The sequence below is a fragment of the Sinocyclocheilus grahami genome, unplaced genomic scaffold, assembly GCF_001515645.1.
Source record: "Sinocyclocheilus grahami isolate Dianchi unplaced genomic scaffold, SAMN03320097.WGS_v1.1 scaffold1323.1, whole genome shotgun sequence".
In the NCBI taxonomy this organism is placed as follows: Eukaryota; Metazoa; Chordata; class Actinopteri; order Cypriniformes; family Cyprinidae; genus Sinocyclocheilus; species Sinocyclocheilus grahami.
In genome coordinates, this window is record NW_015506502.1 from 478,455 (window position 1) to 502,944 (window position 24,490).

Here is a 24,490-nt window from a genome sequence, read left to right on the forward strand (position 1 = left end):
ATTCATTCAAAAGCTGATTGAAAACAGCAAGCATGCATATTATGTTGATTGCAAAAAAAAGTAATCAAGAGTCACACCATGAAACTTACAGTATATACAGCTTGTATGGACTACTTGTTTTTTTCCTTGTTTGAAGCACTGTGAGCTGTCGCTGTATCTCAGGAGCTGTGTAATATATATTTTTTTATGCTGCAGTGGAAAAAAATGTCAGGTGCTGTCCATAGCTTAGACGGAGCAATTTTTAGATGCCCTGCTTTATGCAAGGGGTTGCATTTTGGCTAAAGCTTGCTTTAGGCTTGAATATTTAAACATGTTGTGTTGTTCGCCCAATATTACCTCTATTTGGTAATATTAGCAGGTTTTTACCAGAGAGCAAGATTATGGCTAAAGGGATCTTAGAAATCTACAATTATTTCTAAGAAGAAATGAAAAAAACGATGTAATAATATTGTTTCTTTGTTTGTGTAGTCTGAGGCAGTGGCCGATAGTGAACTGAGGAGAGCTCTGCAGCTGAAGCTGGACAAAATGAAGACAGAATGTGATAAACTGACGGAGCAGCTGAGCACCAGCGAGGAAAATCATGCTAAGCTCCTCCACAAATACCACGCCCTCAAAAAAGAGCTGGATGTAAAGGTAAAGGTTAAGGAGAACACACGGCACATAGAAACAAACACAACAAAAAAAGCCATGTGTTTACACTGAACATGACAACACAAGAACACCTGGCCAATTAAAAAAAAAGCCAAATGCTCGACAAAAGCATGAGGCAAAAGTGCATGGTGAGGGAATGAACACTCAACGGAAGACAAAACATGGAGCATGAATGTCCGAACCCCGAAACGGAACTGGAACTAAACTAGACAGAAGTGCTGGGATCTGAAAACCACATTCTTTACTTAAATTACTTTAAATACTAGGACCTAAATTGTACATATCACTACTTTATAAAAAAGGTACTCTACCCCAGTGAAAGTTTTGTACATCTATTTTTGACAGTGTGTAGGCTACACCTTCAAAACAAGCGTGGAACTGTATTTCTGAAATACTTCATTGCTGTTTTATAAATGTTTTGTAAACATCCCAGGAGACAGAAAAGTGGCTTCTGGACAAATACATTCAGTCCAAAGAAGTGAATCTAATCACACTAATGCATTAATCACAGGCAAAAATTAACTTAAAAAATGAACAATGTGTCATAAGTGAAAAAAAGAAAAGAAAAAGAAATCAGTGCAAAATGAAATAGAAAGGGTGATCTATACTATTATATTTCATAGAAAGCATATTCTTTATTCAAGCATCAAAACAAAGCGTATTACTGAAACACACAATACACAATCTTCAAGTACCAATATGTAGCAATTTTGAATAGTTTTATTTTATACAGTATATATAACCATTAGCCTACAACAATAAAAGAGGTTAGATCAATCTGGATACATATAAGTGTGTTTCTCTTACTAGCTGGGAAATGTTGTGCCTACACACATATCTCAGTGTCTCAGATGTTGTCTTAATGTCTCCTATGTAGGGGAAGTTAGCAGAGAGGGTGGAGGAGAGGAGGCAGAGTGCAGAGCACTCCATGGAGGAGCTGCACGAGAGGGTCACGGGCCTCCAGACGGAGCAGGTGACCATCCTCCATGCCGTAGGGACTCGGATTGACTCAGCCTGCCAGTTCTTGTCAAAAGACTCAGCCGCCAAGCTTGAAGTACCCCCACACACACACTACACTACCCTACACTGCAAAAAACATATGGTGCAATATAGTAAAAGCTGCATCCATATTTGTGTACTGTCAAGAGTATGTGCTGCTTTTTCTGAAGAACTTACTATTTGACTTATAAAGTATGTGTAGCGTGAATTAAATCTGGACAAGCTACAAATGCCATGTTGGCATGTGACTTGTAATGTTAGCTATGTCACTAGCTGTTTCCATCCACCTATTTTTATGCATATTTTGGGATATCACTTAACACTGGATGGAACACCAAGATGTGCATACATATAAAAAAAAACAAAAAAAAACAAATATATATATAGATAAATAGGCAGATAAATCTTTTATTCTATAAGAAAACATGCGCATAAACTTTGATAGAAACATAGAGTCAGGTCCGGAAGTATTTGGACACTGACTGAGTTTTTGTGCTTTTGCCTTTATACACCACTACAATGGATTTGAAATAAAACAATCAAGATGTGATTTAAGTGCAGACTTTTAGCTTTATTTTAAGAGGTTCCACAAAAATATTACATTTACCATTTAGGAGTTAGCCATTTTAAGCAAAGTACTGTACCTCCCTTTTCTGGGGCTCAATAGTATTTGGACAGTTGACTTAGAAGAGGTTAATTGACCAAGTGCTGTCCATTCCCTCGTTGCTTCAAGTAAAAAAACAAAAAAAAACAAATATATATATAGATAAATAGGCAGATAAATCTTTTATTCTATAAGAAAACATGCGCATAAACTTTGATAGAAACATACAGTCAGGTCCGGAAGTATTTGGACACTGACTGAGTTTTTGTGCTTTTGCCTTTATACACCACTACAATGGATTTGAAATAAAACAATCAAGATGTGATTTAAGTGCAGACTTTTAGCTTTATTTTAAGAGGTTCCACAAAAATATTACATTTACCATTTAGGAGTTAGCCATTTTAAGCAAAGTACTGTACCTCCCTTTTCTGGGGCTCAATAGTATTTGGACAGTTGACTTAGAAGAGGTTAATTGACCAAGTGCTGTCCATTCCCTCGTTACTTCAAGACAAATTAAGCAGATAAAAGGTCTGGAGTTGATATGAGGTATCAAATTTGCATTTGGAAGCTATTTGACTGGTGCTTCCAATATGATGTTCAAGGAGATCTCGATGAAAGTGAAGGATGCCATCACTAAGCTGAAAAACCAACATAAATCTATAAGAGAGATAGCAAAAAACGTAGGCTTGGTCAGATCAACGGTTGGCTACATTGTTAAGAAGAAAGAAAGCTCAACAACATAAAATGGCCTGGAAGACCACAGAAGACAACTAAAGTGGATGATCGCAGAATCCTTTACTTGGTGAAGAAAAACCCCTTCATAACATCAACAGAAATCAAGAATACTCTGGAGGAAGTAGGCACATCATTGTCAAAATCTACAATCAAGAGATGCCTTCATGAATGTAAATATAGAGCGTTTACAACAAGGTGCAAACCACTGGTAACATTCAAGAACAGAAACGCAAGATTAGACAGAAAACATCTAAAAAAGCCTCCCAGCTTCAAGACAAATTAAGCAGATAAAAGGTCTGGAGTTGATATGAGTTATCAAATTTGCATTTGGAAGCTATTTGACTGGTGCTTCCAATATGATGTTCAAGGAGATCTCGATGAAAGTGAAGGATGCCATCACTAAGCTGAAAAACCAACATAAATCTATAAGAGAGATAGCAAAAAACGTAGGCGTGGTCAGATCAACGGTTGGCTACATTGTTAAGAAGAAAGAAAGCTCAACAACATAAAATGGCCTGGAAGACCACAGAAGACAACTAAAGTGGATGATCGCAGAATCCTTTACTTGGTGAAGAAAAACCCCTTCATAACATCAACAGAAATCAAGAATACTCTGGAGGAAGTAGGCACATCATTGTCAAAATCTACAATCAAGAGATGCCTTCATGAATGTAAATATAGAGCGTTTACAACAAGGTGCAAACCACTGGTAACATTCAAGAACAGAAACGCAAGATTAGACAGAAAACATCTAAAAAAGCCTCCCATGTTTTGGAATAAGATTGTTTGGACTGATGAAACCAAGATTAACTTGTACCGAACTGATGGGAAGAGAAAAGTATGGTGAAAGACAGGAACAGCTCATGATCCAAAGCACACCACATCAAGTGTCAAACATGGTGTTATGTGTTATGGCATGGGCATATATGGTTACCAATGGAATGGGCTCACTGGTGTTTATTGATGATGTTATGCTGACAGAATTACCAGGATGAATTCTGAGTTCTTTAAGGCTATACACTCACATTCAGCCAAATGCTACAAAACTGATACGACGCAGCTTCACAGTGCAGATGAATAATGACCCTAAACATACTGTGAAAGCAACTCAAGACTTTTTGAAGGCAAAGAAATGGAATATTCTCAGTCAGTCGCCTGCTCTCAATCCAATAGAGCATGCTTTTCAGTTACTGAATACAAGACTGAAGACAGAAAGACCCACAAACAAGCAGCAACTCAAGGTGGCTGCAGTGAAGACCTGGCAAAGCATCTCCAGGGAGGAAACTCAGAATTTGGCAGTGTCCATGGGCTCCAGACTAGCAGTGACTGCTATTAAAATTGTGCTTATATTTACAGTTACTCTTAAAATAAAGCTAAAATTCTGCACTTCAATCACATCTTGATTGTTTTATTTCAAATAAGTGGTGTATAAAGGCAAAAGCACAAAAACTCAGTGTCCGAATACTTCTGGACCTGACTGTATTTATTGAATAAATTCCTTGTTGCGCAAATGTGACTTTGCGTGATGGGACAGCATAACTGGACTAATCAGCAGACAACCTCATTGCGCAGCATCTGAAATGCCTTAACCAAAGTCTATCATCAAAGTGGTTTGGTATAATTACCTCCCAGAACTGTCTTACACAGCTTTGTTCCCGAACAGCAGGCATGTGCCTCTGAAATCAAGATAACATGACCGTGTTTGTAATTTATGTAATGTAATTCATTATATACAAAAATTGGACTCACAGTGGTTTCTCCTACTGCAGCAAATTACCTTTTTTCTTAGTAATATTTAGCACCACCAGTTTATTATGAAGTTACAGTTTTGTTCTCTTCATCTCCCTGGATGAAAATGGTGCTTTATTTACAAATGTTTTATGCGAAATTTCAATTATTAAATTAAATGAGCAACTTTGAACATAGCTACTGTTCTCTACCATTGATGACTTCTATGCCCTCATGGCATGTTTAATGACAGTGAATAACTTTAATTAAATTGAATTGCCATTAAGTTAATAAAGTTAACTTAATGGAAATTTCTGACTGGTGTTGCTCCTGAGCATTAAACAGTTTTAGACTCTAGAAATTTTTCAGAGTACAGACGAATCCATGTAGTGTAACAAAAGATTAAGAATAATCTTATAAAAAATAAGTAACAACATAAAATTAAGATAAAAAGACATTAATAAACGTCTCCCACTCAACTAGGACTCGACAAGATGGACCTAACACTGCCTTGTTACATAGAAAAATTTTATATTAAAGAGGAATTCTGATAGTGCCAAGTGTTCCTCCCAGATGAGTCTCATCTCTAAACTGTGAAGTCACTCCCTGCTTTTTGCAGGTTGTCTGTACTTGTTTCTCAGGGCTTTAAGTACACTTTCTTTTCTCTCAGCTCAAGCTGTCAACATCCATGTTATATTCCAGTCTTTAATGTTCTTCTGCATCCTTCACACCTTTTTATCTGCTGCTGGCAGCCCCCTTTGATTTAAGTGACAAAATGGCCTTCTTCCCCATCATGCGTTTGTGTCAGCAGTCTAAACCGGCATGGCGGTGTTTAAACATTGTTGTCTGTGACAGGTGAGCTGTCAGGGGTACACAATCCTCCTCCACATGCTCGCTGACAGACCCACCTCCTGTGATCGCTTACTCTGGAGGTGTACAACATGGCTCTAAATGAGAAATTTGTAAATGTGCTTATTTTTGCATTGCAAAGTGATTCAACTATGCGGAGGGGTTTTCCCACGGAGCCCAAGAACTCTGAGGTTTACGGTCCTCCAGTAGACTCACTGTCTTGGGAAAAAAAAAAAACAGATCAAAGGAAGTTCCTCCTGAACGATTCAGAATATTTTTCCTTCTTAACCTCTGCAGAGATGTGCAATTTTACATAGTGTCATTATACAGGTTTTTTTTTTTTTTTTTTTTACTTTCGTGCATAATTTGTATAGCAAAACTGCTTTACTCCTTGTGTGTTTTCGGTGTTGTAGGCCATTACCTTGACTCCAGGACTGCAGAAAGATTCCCATCGCTGGCTTGCTGAAGTTAAGGTATATTGTTGAGCTCAGCTCTCAATAATCAATTCTCTAGCTGATATCATGCGTCTTAACACAGTTGTTGTTCTTTACTGTCTCAGACTGATGGAAACATCCTCCAGCTCTCAGGGACTTAATTGTCATGTTTTATCAGGTTTTATTTCCAAAATGTGTATGTTAACACATTTAAATGCATGTGTAGCTGGTTGTGGCTGTGTTTGTAGTGGTGTGTCTAATGTTTTTCATGAGTATATTTAAAGACCCCATGAAATGGTTCGAGAAGCAGAGTTTTAATTTGTGTTAATTTTTTATTGAATCAGAAAGGGTAATTAAAGGCCCTTCTTCTTAAATATCCACTTGCTGTGAACTATGATTTGTACTTGCTATTGCTAGTAATTCTCATTCTAGATAGCATTTTGTTGGAGAAAAATTTGAAGACTGAGTACAAGGTGAATTTTTGGTCCATTTTAATACAGAGAAAACCTGTAAATTGTACAGTTGTGTAATGCTGCTAAAACATAATTCAGCAGACTTTCGAAGTACACTACTAGTAAATAGGTGACTTCATAGCTAATACACATGGATTACAAGTCACAAAACTTGATTTCATGGGGTCTTTAAAGTCATGTTAGTGGGCAGTTTGTGCTTTTTCAGAATAAGGCTGTGACAATACAATCATTTATTGATTTTTTTAGATTCTTATATTGATTTTAATTAAATATTAAATATAAATATAAATATGTATTTATTATTAGGATTTAATTAATGCTTGTATGCATCAGGGTTGTTATTTCTGGGAATATAATTATAAAATTTGATTTGTGTCTATAAAATTAGTAACTAATATTTAGCTTTTATTTAAACAGTGGTTTACTGAAGAAATTGTTCGCTCTTTTAATAAACTCAATTATAATTTAAATTTTTCTAGGGATAAAAATCTATCTCAGCTTCTGCTCTAAACTATAGTAAGACCTTTTTACATTACTGTAAGGTTACAATTAAGAACAGAGCATAATGCAGTTTTTAAATGAATTAAAAAAATATTTAAATGAACTACATTATACAATTTTTATTTGTTGTTGATATATAATAATTTGCACAGTGACTGTCATAACTTGTTTCATAATAGATTTATTTAAACACATTAAATAATGAAGATTTCACTAACAGGAAAAGTAAAATCTAATGAGTATATGTAATATTTAGCGAAATGCTCTTCTCTGCACTTCATTTCGCTAGAAAACTAACAAGTTGTAGACTGTTTTATTCACATCTTTCTGCAGTTGAAACACTGATTGAGGAGGCATGAGATGTTCATTCATGTTTATTTCGAATTAAAACTAGTAGTAAAGAGATTGTGCGCTCCGTGCTGCCGTTTGAACTGAGGTGTTTATGCAGTGAACTGTCACACCACATCAAAGACCATGAAAACGGCATGCATTGTTTGAATTTCCTGAAAAAGTGGACATAATTTAAAGGTGAGAATTTGTTTCTTATCAAAATAACAATATATAAAACTGGTAATTTCCAATGAAGTTCCACTCATGCAGTTGTTAAAACAATGCTGTATTTGTTCGGTACACATGCGTACCAAACCGAAAGACCTGAACCAAATATTTTCAATTCAAATACGTGTACTGTTACACCCCTAATTAACAGAAATAATAACCTTGTTGTGCATTCATATTTCACAGTTTAAATAATCAAGCAGGTGATACTAATAATCCTAATTTGTAAGTCGCTTTGGATAAAAGCGTCTGCTAAATGACTAAATGTAAATATAATAAGCATAAAATCTTTAACTGGCATTTATGACTAGCAGTTATTATATCACGATGTGATGATGTGATGTATATCAAAAGGAAGTTCCAGAGACACACTCCTATTTCAGAAGGTTTTACATTGACGTGAGCCACTTTTCCACCATCAGGCCGAATGGTTCCAAGAATGATATAGAACGGTTAGTTATATTTCCACCTAAGCTTGGTTCAGTATGGCACAGTTACAAACTGCTCTCAGCCCGGAATTCTACTATGCTGGTAAAATGCGTGTAGTGACATCGCCATCCAGGATTGGTCACTTGTTGTCTAGTTTCTGTCTGTTGCTCACCAAGCACAATTTTTGAGCGAAGTAAAATATGTGATCATCCTCCATAATGCGGCCACTTTTTACATCTCATACCGTATGTAAACACTTGTGTTACCAAGGCAACAAATTATGCATTTGTATTACAAGCTCTGTTATCAACCCCGCATTGGAAAATTAAACCATATCCGTGCTGGCTGGGCTGAATCGTGGGGACGGTTTGTTCCTATGGTGAAAAAGTGGCTTATACAGTTGTATGTATTATTGTGATACAGATGTGTATACTGATTATCCCTTTGTGTCTTCAGACAAAGCTCCAGTGGCTGTGTGAGGAGGTGCGTGAGCGGGAGTCCAGAGAGAGGAGATTGAGGAGGACACTGCAGCAGCACAAGGAGCAGATGAAAGCACTGAAGCAAAGCAAGGACTCAGAACTGCAGAGCTTCCTGGACCGCATTACCCTGCAGGATCGACTCCTCAAAGACATCCAATCAGAGAAGAGAGGTACTAACTCACCTCAGAGAAAGGTGATTACTAGATCAGATTTTATTGGGCCTGACACTTCAGTACAGGTAATGTGAAGTCCTATTAAATTTTTCTACTGTATATACTGTATAAAATGTGTATATTTTTTGGCTGACTTCTATTATAGCTGACATCTATTAGTCAGTATAGTTTAGAATTAGCTAATCACAGGTACAAAACATGACCTTGTTAAAATGTCCAACACACCAATCAGTTATTTTTTGGATTTATCAAACCGATTCACAAAGCACTTTTCACCTTATAAAAATGCACCATTGTAATTGTAGTTTAAAAACGGTTTAAATTACAGTCAAAAATACTGTTATTGTTACTACTGGAAATTATTTTAATAAAAAAATAATGTTAATGAAAATATTAATATAAACTATTAGATTTCTCCTTTAATTTTTTTAATCTATTTCCCTTTTTTTCATGACAGTGGTGACTAATACAATATCACCATAGTATTATTGATGTAACAATGTCAAATTGTCAAAATCGTAGCAGAATTGAGGATTATCATGGTAACTTTTATAAAGTGAATGTTACACACAAGTTGCATCCAAACAAGACGATATAAAATGAAACAACCCAATTTCAAAGAATCTTTTTTCTAAAACATGACATTTGTTTATAATGGTTCAGAAAAAAAAGAATTTCCCTGTGATGCTTGTATATTCCCTGCTGGACATTGTTAGTAGACACCTTTTTCTGGTGGCTTTAAGCCCAAAGTATACTTTGGCCGTCCACGTCCTGCTACAGTCCGTATAATTTCGGTCCGCGTACAACAGCGCAGGTGCGAGGTTAATGTTGAGACAGAACGAGTCCACTAGGTTGTACTGCGCATGTCAACTGTCATCCACAGTTGAATATACTTTGAAATAGGGATGTAATGATTACCGGTTTGACGATAAATCGTGATAAAATACCCCAAGGTTAGTATTACCGTTTCATATTTTAATTATCACTATAACCGTATTCGATTACCGCGATTTGAACAACTGAGGATAAATAAATACTGTACTGCACAGGGCTCCAGTGTGCGACCAAATGGGCACATTTTGCGATAATTTTTTCTACCAGTGCGACTAAATTTTGTGTGCGGTCGCACTGGTGCGACCACCTCATTGTTTAACTCATAAGCGCTGCATTTCTGTTGCATATGAGAAACATCAAAAGGCAAACGAAACTAAAAACATAACGAAACCGCGCTACTCGTTTGAACTGCGCAGCACTTTGAGTGTAGAGCCTGGTTTATACTCGCCGCGTCAGCATGAGCACGAAGCTGCGTGCAGCAAAAATGAAGCGAATATTGAGGAAACGATGGATGGGTTTCATGCTAAAGTAAAGTAAAAGACTGCTTCTTAAACCAAAGGTGAACATGTTGGTATTGTTATGAGGGAAAAAAAACATGCAAGCAATGTCACCGACAGCAAGTGTAGTTTTACTTTTCTTTTTGTTTACATTTTAAAAAGCTTGTTATCTTTGCTGTTTACCTCACGATACGCTATGGAGGCTCTCTTTTATATATATATATATTTTTTATTTGATTCCTCAGTGTTTGCTAAACTTTCTGTAATTTATTAGTCTGTATAGAATACAACATGTGGTGTATGCCATGCCTCGTCTTATTCGTTTTTGTTAATAAACGTTTTGTAAGCCAGTTTGTCATTGTATCTTACTGTTTTATTGTTGTTATGCTTTTTAATTAAAAATAACAATGAATCCATCTTTTGTTTTAGTCTTAAAAAGTGAATGGTGTGTAGATGTATGTAAGCAAATCAGACAATTATCTTTTCTTGTAAAACGTGACACCAAGATCGCGAATTCGAAAGTGAAAGCACCCGAAGCCTGGCTTATAACACAGCAAAATAGGAACTCCCGTTCACAAAATTTAAATCACAAATAATACTGATGAAAAAGAAAGAGTTGAATGTTAACCACTTTCGTTTTCATATAACTTTAAACTATGATAAAAGTTCATCAGCATGCATTGATTAATCCCAAAAAATAAAATATATATTACGACCAAATCATGTGCTCGTGTGACCAACTGAGAAAGTTAGTCGCAAAAGAGTGACCAGTGGGAAGAATGAGTCTGGAGCCCTGAAGCATAAAACACAGTTTTAAGTAACAGTGTTGCGTGCGCACAGCAGCAGAGTGGTTTAGTCTTGTGTGAAAACATGGAGGAAAAGCTGGGAGGTTTTAAAGAGTGCTAAGGGAATTATACAAATTAATATATGGATGAATTAATTATATGAATGTACCTCTGAAGATTCTGACTGTCTTCAGAAAAGATTTGATTGCATTTTGTTTTCGTCTTCGCTCCATGTAATACCTAATAAAGTAATGTTTTATGCGCAATGCTGTTTTGTCCTCGGAGGTTACTGGGAAACAGCTCTAATTCTACTGTTCCAAAAGCGCCCCCCAGTGTCAGAGAGTGGATTTACAGAGAGTTACATTTACATTCAGCCTGGGTGCAGTTTTTGTCTGGGCCAAAAAATGGATCGAATTTGCATGCCCTGCTGTAAATTTTGACCGGTTGATGAAAAACAAGCTTATGTGGATTCTGCACATTTAAACAATTAAGGTATCTAGTATTATTTATGGAGCAGATAAAATGCATATAATCATTTATTAATCAATTATCATTTTGACTTAACCCTTTTCTTTATTTAAAAGCTGAAATGTGAGGTTTACCATTTATGAAACTTTTTCCAAGCTTTATTTGAACATTTGCATTAGATATTTGAACATGCTATTAGATAAACTGTTATCAGTCATGTTGTCATTTAAAATCCAGACATCATTGGCAATGTTATTGTTTTAGTTATGCAAACAAAAACTGAAATGGTTTGTGTGTCAGTACTTTTTGAACATTTCCAGCACATTTGAACAATACCGTGATAATACTGATAACCGTGATAATTTTGGTCACTATAATTGTGATAAGAAATTTTCATACCGTTACATCCCAATCTGCGTCGGACATGACTGTGTGTGAGACTGAACAAAATGCAGAAAAAAAATTATACCCCCCCCAGAGCAGCTGAGAACTATGAATGGCTCCCTCTGAGCACCAGTTGAAACATCAAGTTCTTCTATCTTCTATATTTGATGGAATTTTTGCTTATACTGGTCATGCTCCACACTAGTAATAGAAACAGGATCAGGAAAGATTGCAGTCACTGATCTTATGCTAATATTTGCTGCTGTTCCAATAGCTAAACTGTTATCAGTCATGTTGTCATTTAAAATCCGGACATCATTGGCAATGTTATTGTTTTAGTTATGCAAACAAAAACTGAAATGATTTGTGTGTCAGTACTTTTTGAACATTTCCAGCACATTTGAACAATACCGTGATAATACTGATAACCGTGATAATTTTGGTCACTATAATTGTGATAAGAAATTTTCATACCGTTACATCCCAATCTGCGTCAGACATGACTGTGTGTGAGACTGAACAAAATGCAGAAAAAAAATTATACCCCCCCCAGAGCAGCTGAGAACTCTGAATGGCTCCCTCTTGAGCACCAGTTGAAACATCAAGTTCTTCTATCTTCTATATTTGATGGAATTTTTGCTTATACTGGTCATGCTCCACACTAGTAATAGAAACAGGATCAGGAAAGATTGCAGTCACTGATCTTATGCTAATATTTGCTGCTGTTCCAATAGCTTTGTCCTTGACAACACTAGCCAGATCTCTCCCTTTGTTTGACTTGCTTCTGAAAAAAAAAGAAAATGAAACTGCTTAAATACTACAAACCAATACTGTTTTCAAGTGTAGTAATAAAGGCAGAAGTCTTCAAATCTGAACTGTTTGTTCTGGTTTTGGAGTCATCATCTATCATCCCAACAGTTGACTTTATTTAAAAAGGACAGTTCACCCAATATTCTCTCTTTAAAAAAAATGTTTCACAGAATGTTTCACGTCTTACTGCGCTTAAACTGTCAAAGACACACACGGTTTTGTCAAAAACACACAGCGTTCACATAAACGCAGTCGGTTATGTCTGTGAACGTAAACGGCTGGGAGAAATCGGATCTGTGTAATAAAGTGACATCGGCGTAATATGGAGTACCTACTGCTGTTTTTTCTGTTAATATGAATAATAAAAAAGAAAAACAGAATCACTTCCTGCTCTTGACTGAATAACTTTATTAGCTTTACTAAGAATAAATTTCTTACTTGTATGCTGCTGTTAAATGACCTGGTGAGATGAACATCCAGGTATTTGTGTTTTGTTTATGTCTCTGGAACTTTAAGGGCTAGAATGAAAATTTCTCTGAATCATTGAGTTAAGCCATACATAAAATATATGTCCGATTTCATTTCCGGCTTTGCCAAACCACTACCTGACAATTAAAGGAGGTAGAAGTGACACATATCCTGGCTTAGCACACAAAAAAAACTTGACCGGGCCAGGAGCGAAGTCCAAACAGGAAGTGCTCACTAAAAAAGCCTCCAAGTCACAAATGTGCTTGAGAAAAGATAGAGCCATTAACAGAACTGCCTTAAAAGTCAGAATCCTAATGGGAACGGACTCCCAGCCTTCAAAAGGAGGCCTAGAAAGACCTTCTAGGACAACATAAAGATCCCAAGAAGGAACAGAAGTGGGATAGTAAGCTCTTAGCCATGTTACCCCCACATAAAGCTGGAGACAAAAAATTTTACCAAAATGTTTTAGGGTTTGGATCTATCGATTTAATAAACTATAGATCCCATAATTAATTCACTAAAACCCCTTGTTGTTGTTTTTTGCCCCAAATTCTCACTGGCACCACTTTTCCAGATACATAGGCATTTTAAAGTGCAATTTTTACCCATTCCACTTCTAATCCCTATTATCATGTTTACTGGAATATAAATAAAACTATGAATTGCAATTCACATGAAATATGTTACATAAATTACTACAGTAATACTTAACATGTCCGTAATATTGCTGCAGAAAGGCTTATTTGACCATTAACATGATCTGCTAAAGATAATTTGGTAATAATTTTACACTTAAGCTTCCTTCTGATTTTCTGTGGTAAATGCCTATTATTGCATTCATAGAGCGAACGTTGCTGATGGTTTAGTTTAACAAAAGTTACTCCCCAGGGTTTGTACAAGGTGCTTAGAACGTTTGAAGTACTTGAATTTGAGTTTTTGAAATTTAAGCCAGCCATGTTAATGAAGAGTTACTTGAAAATTCTTAAATGTATAATTTTCGACAATATATATTAAATCGGGCTCGACAGTAAGGACTGTCCAATGGCCTGGGGTCAGATTTAAAGAAGCTTGGGCCAGTTGATGGAAATGATTGGGCCAGTGTTGCGTTATCACGAAAATTAATAATTTGCTTTGTTTTTGCAGACAAAGATGCAAAAGAGGACTCAATTCAGTACTTGCTTGGTGTTTTCTGCACACACAACCGAAGCACACATAAAGAGAGCTGCGTCTCAGCAGTGCAGTGTCAGTGAGCAGCACAGTTGCTGGATTGAGTTCTCTTTTGTGTCTTCTTGCACTTAAACAGTGAAATAAACATACTTTATTAAGTCAAAATACCTATCTTTGGGAGTGCCCTCATAAACGCAGTCGGTTTTAAATTAACATAACCAGTTGAGAAAGAAATCAGATGTGTGTCAGTATTCAAATCAGTGCTTTAGGTCATAAAGTGACAGCAGCGTAATTATCCTCCTGCTGTCTGTATAATTAATGTTAATCGAACAACAAAAGAAAAACAGAAAAATCACTGCTCTTGACTGAATAACTTTTGTAGCTTTAACAAGCATTAATATATATTTAATTTATACCATGAAGACTATGAAGTCTTTTGTTGTATACTTAAAATATAATTTACTTGTATTTATGTTAAGCAAATGTGTTTGCTCAAACTTGTTTTTTAAGGAGTGTTTTGAATTATAATTGTAAGCCCACTGTTTTCAATAGAATGAGAAAAAATTATGAATATATGGCTATATATCATCAACATGTTATATATTATGTATATTGATTTTTTTCACATTTCTAGTAAAAACTGAAACGGACTAAAAAAAAATTTACTTTTGAAGAAAATTATATTAAAACATAAGAAGTTATAATGTCTTTTGTTTCTCAAATAAAATTAAATACATTTATATTTTATATTTTTAGTTTCCAGTTTTTAATGGACAAATGCCAAAAATTTATATAATATGTAATATATCAATATGCAGCATGAATTCATCAGGTATTTTTCTTTTGAGCTCTATAGAGGAATAAGTCACAAAGGTTTTGTGTGAGTGTTCGTAAATTATTCATTTGATGATTGTTTTCAATATCAGTACTCGTTGATAATTTCTTCCAGGCCTTCTTGAAATGGGCCGCAAGAAGGAAGATGAGATGAGAAATCTTCAGGTTAGTTTGAAGGAGTTTGTATAAATATCACACTGCTAGATACATACGCACACACTGGTTTCCATGTTTTATGGGGACATTCCATAGATGTAATGTTTTTTTTACTGTACAAACTATATTTTCTATCCCTTTACTCTAACCCTCCTTCTAAACCTACCTATTTTAGATTTTCAAAAAAACTTAATTCTGTATGATTTATAAGCTGTTTTCCTAATGGAGACCAAAAAAATGTCCCCACAAGGTAAAAAAGAACTGGTATTGCTATCCTTGTGGCATGACATTATGTAGGGAATGCCAGGTACCAACACACACACACACACACACACACGCACAATCTCCTCTAAAGTTGGTGGTTTAAGTAACCATAACCATAACATTCATGTAATCCTGCATGCACATCAGTTGTCCTGCATGTGGTAGCCATGTAATCACCCCATCTTACCCCGGCTTGTCTGCATGCTTTCAAACCTCACCCACTGAGTTCTGGAACATCTGCTGTGCCACAGAGGCACCTGCTATACTGCCTCTATTATGCATCAATCCCCTTAGAAGAAACCAGCAGCATGCTGCCAGACAATAGGACACAGCTTCAGTAATTACACTTGGCCCTGGAATTTTACCAGGTGCTACTTTTGACTGGTGGATTAGAAACCTCTAGAACTCACTTGAACAGAATTTCCTATGTCCAGTCAAAGTTACCTCTTTTTTTTTCTTTTTTCTCCCCAGGACAGGATTGTAGATCTTGAAATGGTAGGCTATTTTGTTTTACTATTTTGTGTGTGATTTTGTTGCGCTGTGTGAACATGTTCTGTGTGAACAGCATCTGAAGCACTGGACCCAAGTAATACATACCAATGATGAATCTGAGCCACAGATGCACCCCACCACAGTTCAGTTTTGAGTACAGCATAATAGAATATACTACCATGTGTCTTGCTACTACAGTACTACCACTGGAAAATATTGTGGCACCACCAGTATTTTAAGGTTTATGAATTTTGATGGTACCATAGCACTAGTATATTATAACGTGCAACCATCTATATTTTACGGTCTGTCTAAATTTTATTGTGTGCAGCATCTAAAAGATAATAATGAACTAGACCTTAAGACCAACAGACATGGACTAAAAGACACAAAACGATTAATGTTGAGTCTCAAGAAAGTGGCTCTGATGAAACATTTAATTTACAAAGAACAAAAACCTAATACCTAAACTTACTAGAACTAAAATCGTATTCTTCTGGTGCCTTAAAAGCACTTCTGAAATGCAGCTAGTTTAGCTAGTTTAGATTCATAGATATCCTTTCTGCATTTTGGTCCAGAATATTCTGTCTGCAAAGTTAAATTGCTGAAATGTTCCACACCTCAGTACACTATTTGCAAAAGCGTAACGATTTCTGTTAAATGTTTGAATTACAAATCATTACTTGGCTAAGAAATATGCAGCCGTTTGTTAAAAGTATTGACGCCTGCATTGACTCAGCAGTATTTATGCAGTTTGAAAAATAAGCTATCTGACGCCTACCACATCAATCACCATTATGTGCTACGGCTGGCTGACGAACATTTAATTAGCTCCTGAAAAGCTTCAGCCTTTACTCACAGCTCAGTCTATTTACATCATTATTGCTTGGCATCACAACACTCTGGTGTCAGGAATTGACCCTTGCCTCTTCTGGGAGATGCACTCATTCAGATGACTCGCAGCAATAGGGTAGAGCTACTGTAAGTTTTTAAATATTAAAGACAGAATAATTCCACCATTAACACCATTTAAATTTTCTAGAGCACCAGGCTGGCCTTGGATCATCTGGAATCAGTTCCTGAGAAGCTCAGTTTGCTGGAAAACTTCAAGGATCTTGAGGTTGGATCATAAGTGATGTTTTGGTTAAGATTTGACTTCTCTCTAAAGTAGCTATCATGGTTGGCTTATATGGTTTCAGGAGTCACAGAAGCAGAGAGAAATGGTGGAGCAACGTTATGCCAAATATAAGGAGATAGTTGGTAACCTCCAGCATCAGCTTGAGGAATCTAAGAAGAGGATTCAGGAATACAGGGTATGAATGCTTGAGTGGCAAGGACCACAGTCCAGGTCAATTTTCTTACTGTGTAAGGTTAGATCTTAACTCTCGAATCTTATAGACTGATCTCTTGCTGTTAATTTTAGGATGAGAAGTCGGATGCAGCCTGTCGGAGTCTCCAGCTTACTAGTCTGACATCATCTCTGCTCAGTCAGAGCAATTTCCTGACCGATACCACTCTGTCTACCCACACCTGTGAGTACAGGAGTATGGAAGTTGCAGTTAAAAGTTGTTGAAATCATGTTCTGAGGTTGTTGGACAAAAAAAATTAATCACTATTTTGAATATGATGTATATAGTTATAATTTCTCATTTTGGTCTAATAAATTGAAACAAATTAATAGTGGCATTAACCTTCACCCTCATGAACTGAAAATGACATGCCTGAAATTAGTGTTGTGACAGTACCAAAATTTCAGAAGTTGGCGGTATAATAGTGGTAAAATTTCACAGTTCTCAACTTCGTTACCATAGCAAAAACGATAAAATATCAAATAAATTAATTCATTATTAATGGTATAAGAATTATAGGTAAATTATACATTAAAAAATTAGCATGCAGCCTTCGAATATTGTTCAATTATGGGTAGCGAATCATCTCATGGGAAAATATGAATAATTAATCATAACTAGTTATAATTAATTATAAATATTTAGATCCGCTGTAGATATTTACTTGACCTCTCAGGGTCAACTGTCTGTCAATTCTAAGCACGTTAATTTCCAATGAGAAAGGCCGGAATCCCAAGTGGGAGTTTTGAGATACTGTGGAGTTTTAATGTGAGGGCATGGTAATTTGCAAATGGAACTTGAATCGAAATTACTAAAGATTCTCAGGACACTAATATATTGCCTATGTACCAACATATAATATACACGCTCGTTTAGATCATCAGAAGGCAAATTCATAGATACTAAACATGGTAGGATTACATATAGGTAAGATGACAGGAATGAGTGTTTCCATCATAAGCCTGCATAAAACAGTATAAAATCTCAAAGACAACATACACAATGACCTGAAGGATATGTGTGTTCATTCAAAGAAAGGTTTTCCTATGGATTAATTAGAAAAGAGTCAATTTCTACATTGCACTGTGTCTCTTCCTATGGAAAAGGCAGTGATTTTCCCTACTCACATTCCATTAGGTCGTAAATGTATCTGGTGTCAGGGTTGCCATGGTAACCAGGGTCCTGGGCCTTGTTCACAGACAACTTGGCACCCAGTATGTTTATTGGGTGAGGGGTCTGTGAATGTTTGTTAATCTAATGAATAATTGATTTGTTAAATCAAATGAAAAATGGTGTGTCTGATTGGTCCAGACGCTACATATGTAAGCAAAGGTAATGAAATAACAAAGAAACATTACAGGTAACGGAACAAGTGGCAGGTCTATTGTACTTTCACCGCAAAACTTGCAGAGTTCTATTCTGATAAATTAGATTTTTTTGTCCAGTTTTTGTCCAGTTCCAGACTTTAAGCTTTAATTCAAGGGGTTGAATGAAAATATAACAAAATGCTTAGGAATTTCAACCATTTTTTTTTATACATAGTCCACCCATTTTCAGGGGCTCAAATGTAATTGGACAGATAAATATAATCATAAATATAAAATGTTCATTTTTTATATTTTGTTCAGAATCCTTTGCAGGCAATGACTGTCTTAAGTCTGGAACTCATGGACATCACCAGAGACTGGTTTCCTCCTTTGTGATGCTTTGCCAGGCCTTTACTGCAGCTTACTTCAGTTGTTGTTTGTTTGTGGGTCTTTCTGCCTTTGGTTTTGTCTTCAGTAAGTGAAATGCGTGCTCAATCGGGTTGAAATCAGGAGATTGACTTGGCCGTTGCAGAATATTTCACTTTTTTACCTTCAAAAACTCTTGGGTTGTTTTTGCTGTATGTTTTGGGTCATTGTCCACTATGAAGCACCAACTGATCAACTTTGACAAAAAAAAAAAAAAGCCAGACCAAAGGAGCAAAGTCTAATCAGGACTTGTTTGCACCTTGTGGGGAACCCTCTTTATTTGCTCTTGTGAAGTTTTCTCTTGATTGTAGACTTTGACAGTGACACACCTACCTCCTGGAGAGTGTTTTTCACTTGGCTGGATGTTGTGAAAAGGTTTTTCTTGACTGTGGTGAACCCTCTTTATTTGCTCTTGTGAAGTTTTCTCTTGATTGTAGACTTTGACAGTGACACACCTACCTCCTGGAGAGTGTTTTTCACTTGGCTGGATGTTGTGAAAAGGTTTTTCTTGACCATGGAGAGGATTCTCTGATCATCCACCACTGTTGCCCTCCGTGGACTTCCAGGCCTTTTTATGTTGCTGAGCTCACTAGTGTTTTTTTTTCTCAGAATGTACCAAACGGTTGATTTGGCCACTCCTAATATTCCTGCTATCTCTCGGATGATTCACATAGATCATGAAAATGATACATTAGATTTAGCATTTGCTGACATTCTGAACTCCAAACTGATCACGTTTGTAACAGTTTTTTTTTTTTTTTTTTTCAAAACCGGATCACATGCTTTCATTAGTTATATTTTCAGTCCAATCTACAGTTCAAAGCAAAATTAGAGAACAATCTATAAGTATTAGATTTTTTTCAGAAATATTGTTAATCTTCATCGCTCCTCAAAATTTCAAGGATTATTAGCTGTAGTAATACCACTGTTCTACTAACCTTTGACAAAATATCCAAGGCATTTCAACAAAAACCTTTGTGGAAATCAAACTGATCAGAATTAGAGAACGGTAACCACTGTAGCACAAAAGAAAATTACAACTAACATTTAATAATAATAATAATAATAATAATTCATTACATTTATATAGCGCTTTTCTAGGCACTCAAAGCGCTTTACATTGTCAGGGGGTATCTCCTCATCCACCACCAGTGTGCAGCATCCACATGATGCGATGGCAGCCATAGTGCGCCAGAACGCCCACCACACACCAGCTTATTGGTGGAGAGGAGACAGAGTGATGAAGCCAATCAGTAGATATGGGGATTGTTAGGAGGCCATGATGATCAGAGGCCAATGGGAAAATTTGGCCAGGATGCCGAGGTCACACCGCTACACTTTTTGATAGACATCTTGGGATTTTTAATGACCACAGAGAGTCAGGACCTCGGTTTAACGTCTCATCCGAAAGATGGTGCTTTTTGACAGTATAGTGTCCCCGTCACTATACTGGGGCGATAGGACCCACACAGACCACAGGGTGAGCACCCCCTGCTGGCCTCACTAACACCTCTTCCAGCAACAACCTAGTTTTCCCAGGAGGTCTCTCATCCAGGTACTGACCAGGCTCAGCCCTGCTTAGCTTCAGTAGGTAACCAGTCTTGGGCTACAGGGTGATATGGCTGCCTATGGCAGAACAACTAACAGTTTTGAGGCTTACAGTTGTCAGAAATTAGTAGGAAGTGTAGAGGCCCTTACTTTGAGTGACTTCAGCACATCTTTGCCTGCAGGACATCTTTATTCTCTCACACTAGAGGTCCGAAACCGTGAGACCTGACCAGATTTTTTGCGCCGCATGATTAAATTCCCGAATAAAACATGGTAGCGGTTGGTAACACTGGTGTAATTTGAACGGGAGCGGGCGGTCTAACAATATCCCGTTCCCGACATCCATTCAGAACCGCATATCTGCGCTTTTATCTTATTGACCACCAGTTCAGCCTGTACTCGGACTGTTATGCATGCGCTGCACGCATGCTTTCTGCGCCACACGTTTTATTTGCAAGGTCTGTGCGCAGCATGTGCATAACAATACTCAGAGCAGGCTGTACCGGTGGTAAATATACGGCCCTCAGACAGAACAGGCAGGTTGTCCATGAGTGACAGAGCAGAATAAGGATGGAGCAAAGTGTGGATGCGCTGTCCTTGAAGGACGTTCAACTCAGTTTTGTTTATATTTTGCTTGGCCTATGATTTTAAATGACAGATGTGGTATTTATTTATTTTCTCTGCGACTTTCCTGTTTTAACAGAAAAATGTCAAACGAATTTAGTATTTCGACAAGACGAATAAAAATAGCTAGGCTATTTTTGTACAACCTACATTTTTTTTTCTCTGCCACACTTTTTCCTATTGTGTTGTAAATGTTAAACGAATTGTATCCTGACAAGACGAATAAAAAGAAGAAATAAAATTTTTGTACATTTTTATTTTCTGACACTTTTTTTTTTTCCTACTGTGTTGCATAAAATATTAAACGAATTTTGTGTCTTAAGATAATTCATATAAATTCAAGTCAAAGTCAATAAATTCAAGACTCTTGACAAGACGAATAAAATAACATAGGCTAACAAATAAAAGTGTAGTCTGCAAAAAATTGTAGGCTATGTCTTTTTTTTCAGTAGAGGAAATTTAAATGTGAGATTCTGGAAACGAGATCTAAATGTAGCGGGAACGGTCACGTCGGGAAGAAAATTATGCTAAGCGGACAGCGGGTGAACAAAGAGTGAATATATAGCGGGAGCGGTTGGGTGCGGAATACAACCTTGCGAGAGCGGGACTAAAAATGTCCTGCGCAGACCTCTATCTCACACTGCACTGGTATGATCTTCCTCCACTCTTCTTCCAGTCACTTAGTTTGGTAACTGTAGTGGGTTTCTTAGACATAACTTTGTCACCAAGGATTTTCAATCGGGTTTAGATCAGGACTCTGGTCTGGCCATTTCATTATTTAAATTTTCTTAGCTTCAAGGAACTGTTTTACCTGTTTTGCAGTGTGATGGGGGGCATTGTAAACATTTGCATTCACCTTCCATGTAGCTGTTTAAGAGGCCCAACTCCTGCTGCAGAAAACATCTCCCAATCCATGACACTTCCTCTTCCACCTTTCATTGATTTCTTTACAAACTTGGACTTTAGTCTTTCCTCAGTTTGATGCCGAACAAAATGTTTCCCATTAGACCCAAATAAATTAAACTTGCTTTCATCACTAAAGTGAGCTTTGGACCAGTTCTCTTCTGTCCACACAACATGCTCCTCAGCAAAGGTGAGCTTAGCCTTTTGATTCTTTCTGCTGATGAGATGTTTGGCCACTGCAGAGTGCACTTTCAGTCCAACTTATCGTAAACGTGCCGAGACAGATCCATGCCCTGTTCAGAACTGAACTGGCAAGCAATTCCAGCTGCAGTGTTGAACCGATTCCCCATTGAGAGTCTCTGCATTATCTTGTCTTCTTGTGCATTTGTCTTAAGTGGACGGCCAGCCTTTTTGGGTGACTTGAATGAATTGGTTTCATTGTAAGCCTACAATATTCGAGAAATCACAGATTTAAAATGACTAACTTCTCTTGCAGTGGTTGAAAGGGTCATCCCTTTGGCCTTCATCTGGACAACCTCCTGTCGCAGGGTTTCAGTCACCTTTGAGCGGCCCGCCATCTTGCAATCTCAGTGAAAATTGGAGGAATGCTGCCAGTTAAAGAGGGTTTGTCATATAATTAAAAAAATTTGCACCAGGTGCCAGATTAACACCAATTACTTGTAGCTGTATGTATAGGGCAGGCCCCCACCGGAAGAAAATTTTGTACATTTTAAAGTTAAATTCATCTATCTGGTGCACTTTGAGAATTCAAAATTAAGAGCTCCAACACAGGTTCAGTCACAGTGTGCAAACTAAAAGAAAAAAGCTGGTGAATTTACTTATTCTTGAAGGGTACTCAACCCTTTCTTTAGTTGTGATATAGTGTCTCAGTCTCACTGGTGAATTTGGAAGCCAAACTAATTAGAATATAATAATAATATAATAATTGTATATTATTATTCATATGATAGTAATAGCCATATATTGTAAAACAATTGCACTGTGAAATAAAGGAAAATTATATTTGTTTCTCAGGTATATTATTTTACCTTACTCTACAGTAGGGAAATTGCAATAATTTTGTACTAATTTCTACACTTGTAAGCAAGGCCTAAAACTAACTTTCACATCTGCCAGTGGCTGGTAACTTCAGAAAATTTACCAGCCATAAATATTTTTCCTCACCATGAAACTGTTTTTGCAAAAAACGGGCAGTTGCTACTACTACTACAACAACTAAACATATTTAATTTTTTAAAAAGCCATTTGAAATTAGAACCAACCACTGCATTTTAATCATGATACAAACAGAGAAACAAAGATAAAACTTGCATGAAAAACAGAAACAAAAACAGACAGGCTGAATGAGAACGCAAATTCACTCTCTGACAGCAGGTGGCGCTTATGGATCAGCAGTGATAAGAACGGGAAAAAATGCCCTCGAAAACTTTTGTGAAGTCAGTTCACTTCAGAAATACATTCATATAAACCCCCACCCCAATATTTATATTTTTCTTCCGAACAGTGAGCTTGCGGTGCCTGTACAGTATTTTCTATGTGCGTGTCTGTTAATTTTAGGCCATGCTTGCAAGAGATAAACCCTTGAGCTTTCATTTTGGAGGAAACTTCAGTTGAGCTTTTATTTTGGTGGAAAAATCCAGCTTCTGGGAAAACAGGTTTACAAACATTACTAATTTAATGAAATACTGTAAACATTTGCCCTGTGGAAAACTTTCACTGTGAACGAAGCGGAGTCCAGCCCGGGGTCGTCACATGTGGTTGCCGGAATCCACCTGCCGCGCTTTTCTCAAGCCCACCGGCCTCGGCTCACTCTAGCCCTCCTGCCGTTCCTCACTCTAGCCCCCGGCCACTGCTCACTCTAGGCTGCCGCTCACTCTAGGCCGCCGTGTGACACGCTGTGTTTCATTGTGAAAGCGAAACTACTTTGTTTGGCCTTCCAAAAATGGACACGACTAGAAATCAGTGGTTAAGTTGTATTTACAACACTGTTCCAGAACACTTCAACCCAAATATTCAGATGTGTGCAGCACATTTTATTTACTGTTTCCTGATCCTGGTAGAGTAGACTACAATGCCGGCTGTTCTGACTCACAGACTGTAAGTAAGTTTTTTATATTTAAAGAATTTGCCACTGATGATTCAAACGCAAATTTTGGGCAGTGTAGAGTAGGGCTTGTTGTTTGTCATTTCTCCGATCACAAATGCAAACATGGTTCTACAGTCGTGTGAAAAAGTGTTGGCCCCCCTCCTGTTTTAAATTTTTTTGCATATTTGTCACACTTAAAGATTCAGATCATCAAACAAATTTTAATATTACACAAAGATAATGCAAGTAAATACAAAATGCCGTTTTTAAATGGTTATTTATTTTATTAAGGGAAAAAAGCTGTCCAAACCTGCCTGGCCCTACGTGAAAAAGTAATTGCCCCCTAAATCTAATATCTGGTTGTGCCACGCTTTGTCGCAACAACTGCAATCAAGTGTTTGCGATAACTGGTAATGAGTCTTTCATATCGCTGTGGAGGAATTTTGGCCCACTC

At 37.0% G+C, this 24,490-nt stretch overlaps 1 protein-coding gene across 7 annotated transcripts in view; it reads left to right on the top strand.

Annotated features, from left to right (window-relative positions):
- Nucleotides 1–24,490, top strand: part of LOC107569212 (centrosomal protein of 128 kDa-like) — a 74,293-nt gene that overhangs the window by 46,195 nt on the left and 3,608 nt on the right. For 6 of the 7 annotated variants that reach the window (XM_016255238.1, XM_016255236.1, XM_016255237.1 and 3 more), the window contains 9 exons: nucleotides 469–633; nucleotides 1,529–1,705; nucleotides 5,980–6,039; nucleotides 8,418–8,610; nucleotides 14,976–15,025; nucleotides 15,752–15,775; nucleotides 16,815–16,892; nucleotides 16,972–17,085; nucleotides 17,196–17,304. In XM_016255238.1, the coding sequence (XP_016110724.1) occupies nucleotides 469–633; nucleotides 1,529–1,705; nucleotides 5,980–6,039; nucleotides 8,418–8,610; nucleotides 14,976–15,025; nucleotides 15,752–15,775; nucleotides 16,815–16,892; nucleotides 16,972–17,085; nucleotides 17,196–17,304 (970 nt within the window). The remainder of the gene's footprint in view (nucleotides 1–468; nucleotides 634–1,528; nucleotides 1,706–5,979; nucleotides 6,040–8,417; nucleotides 8,611–14,975; nucleotides 15,026–15,751; nucleotides 15,776–16,814; nucleotides 16,893–16,971; nucleotides 17,086–17,195; nucleotides 17,305–24,490) is intronic. The other variant, XM_016255239.1, reaches the window with a different exon arrangement.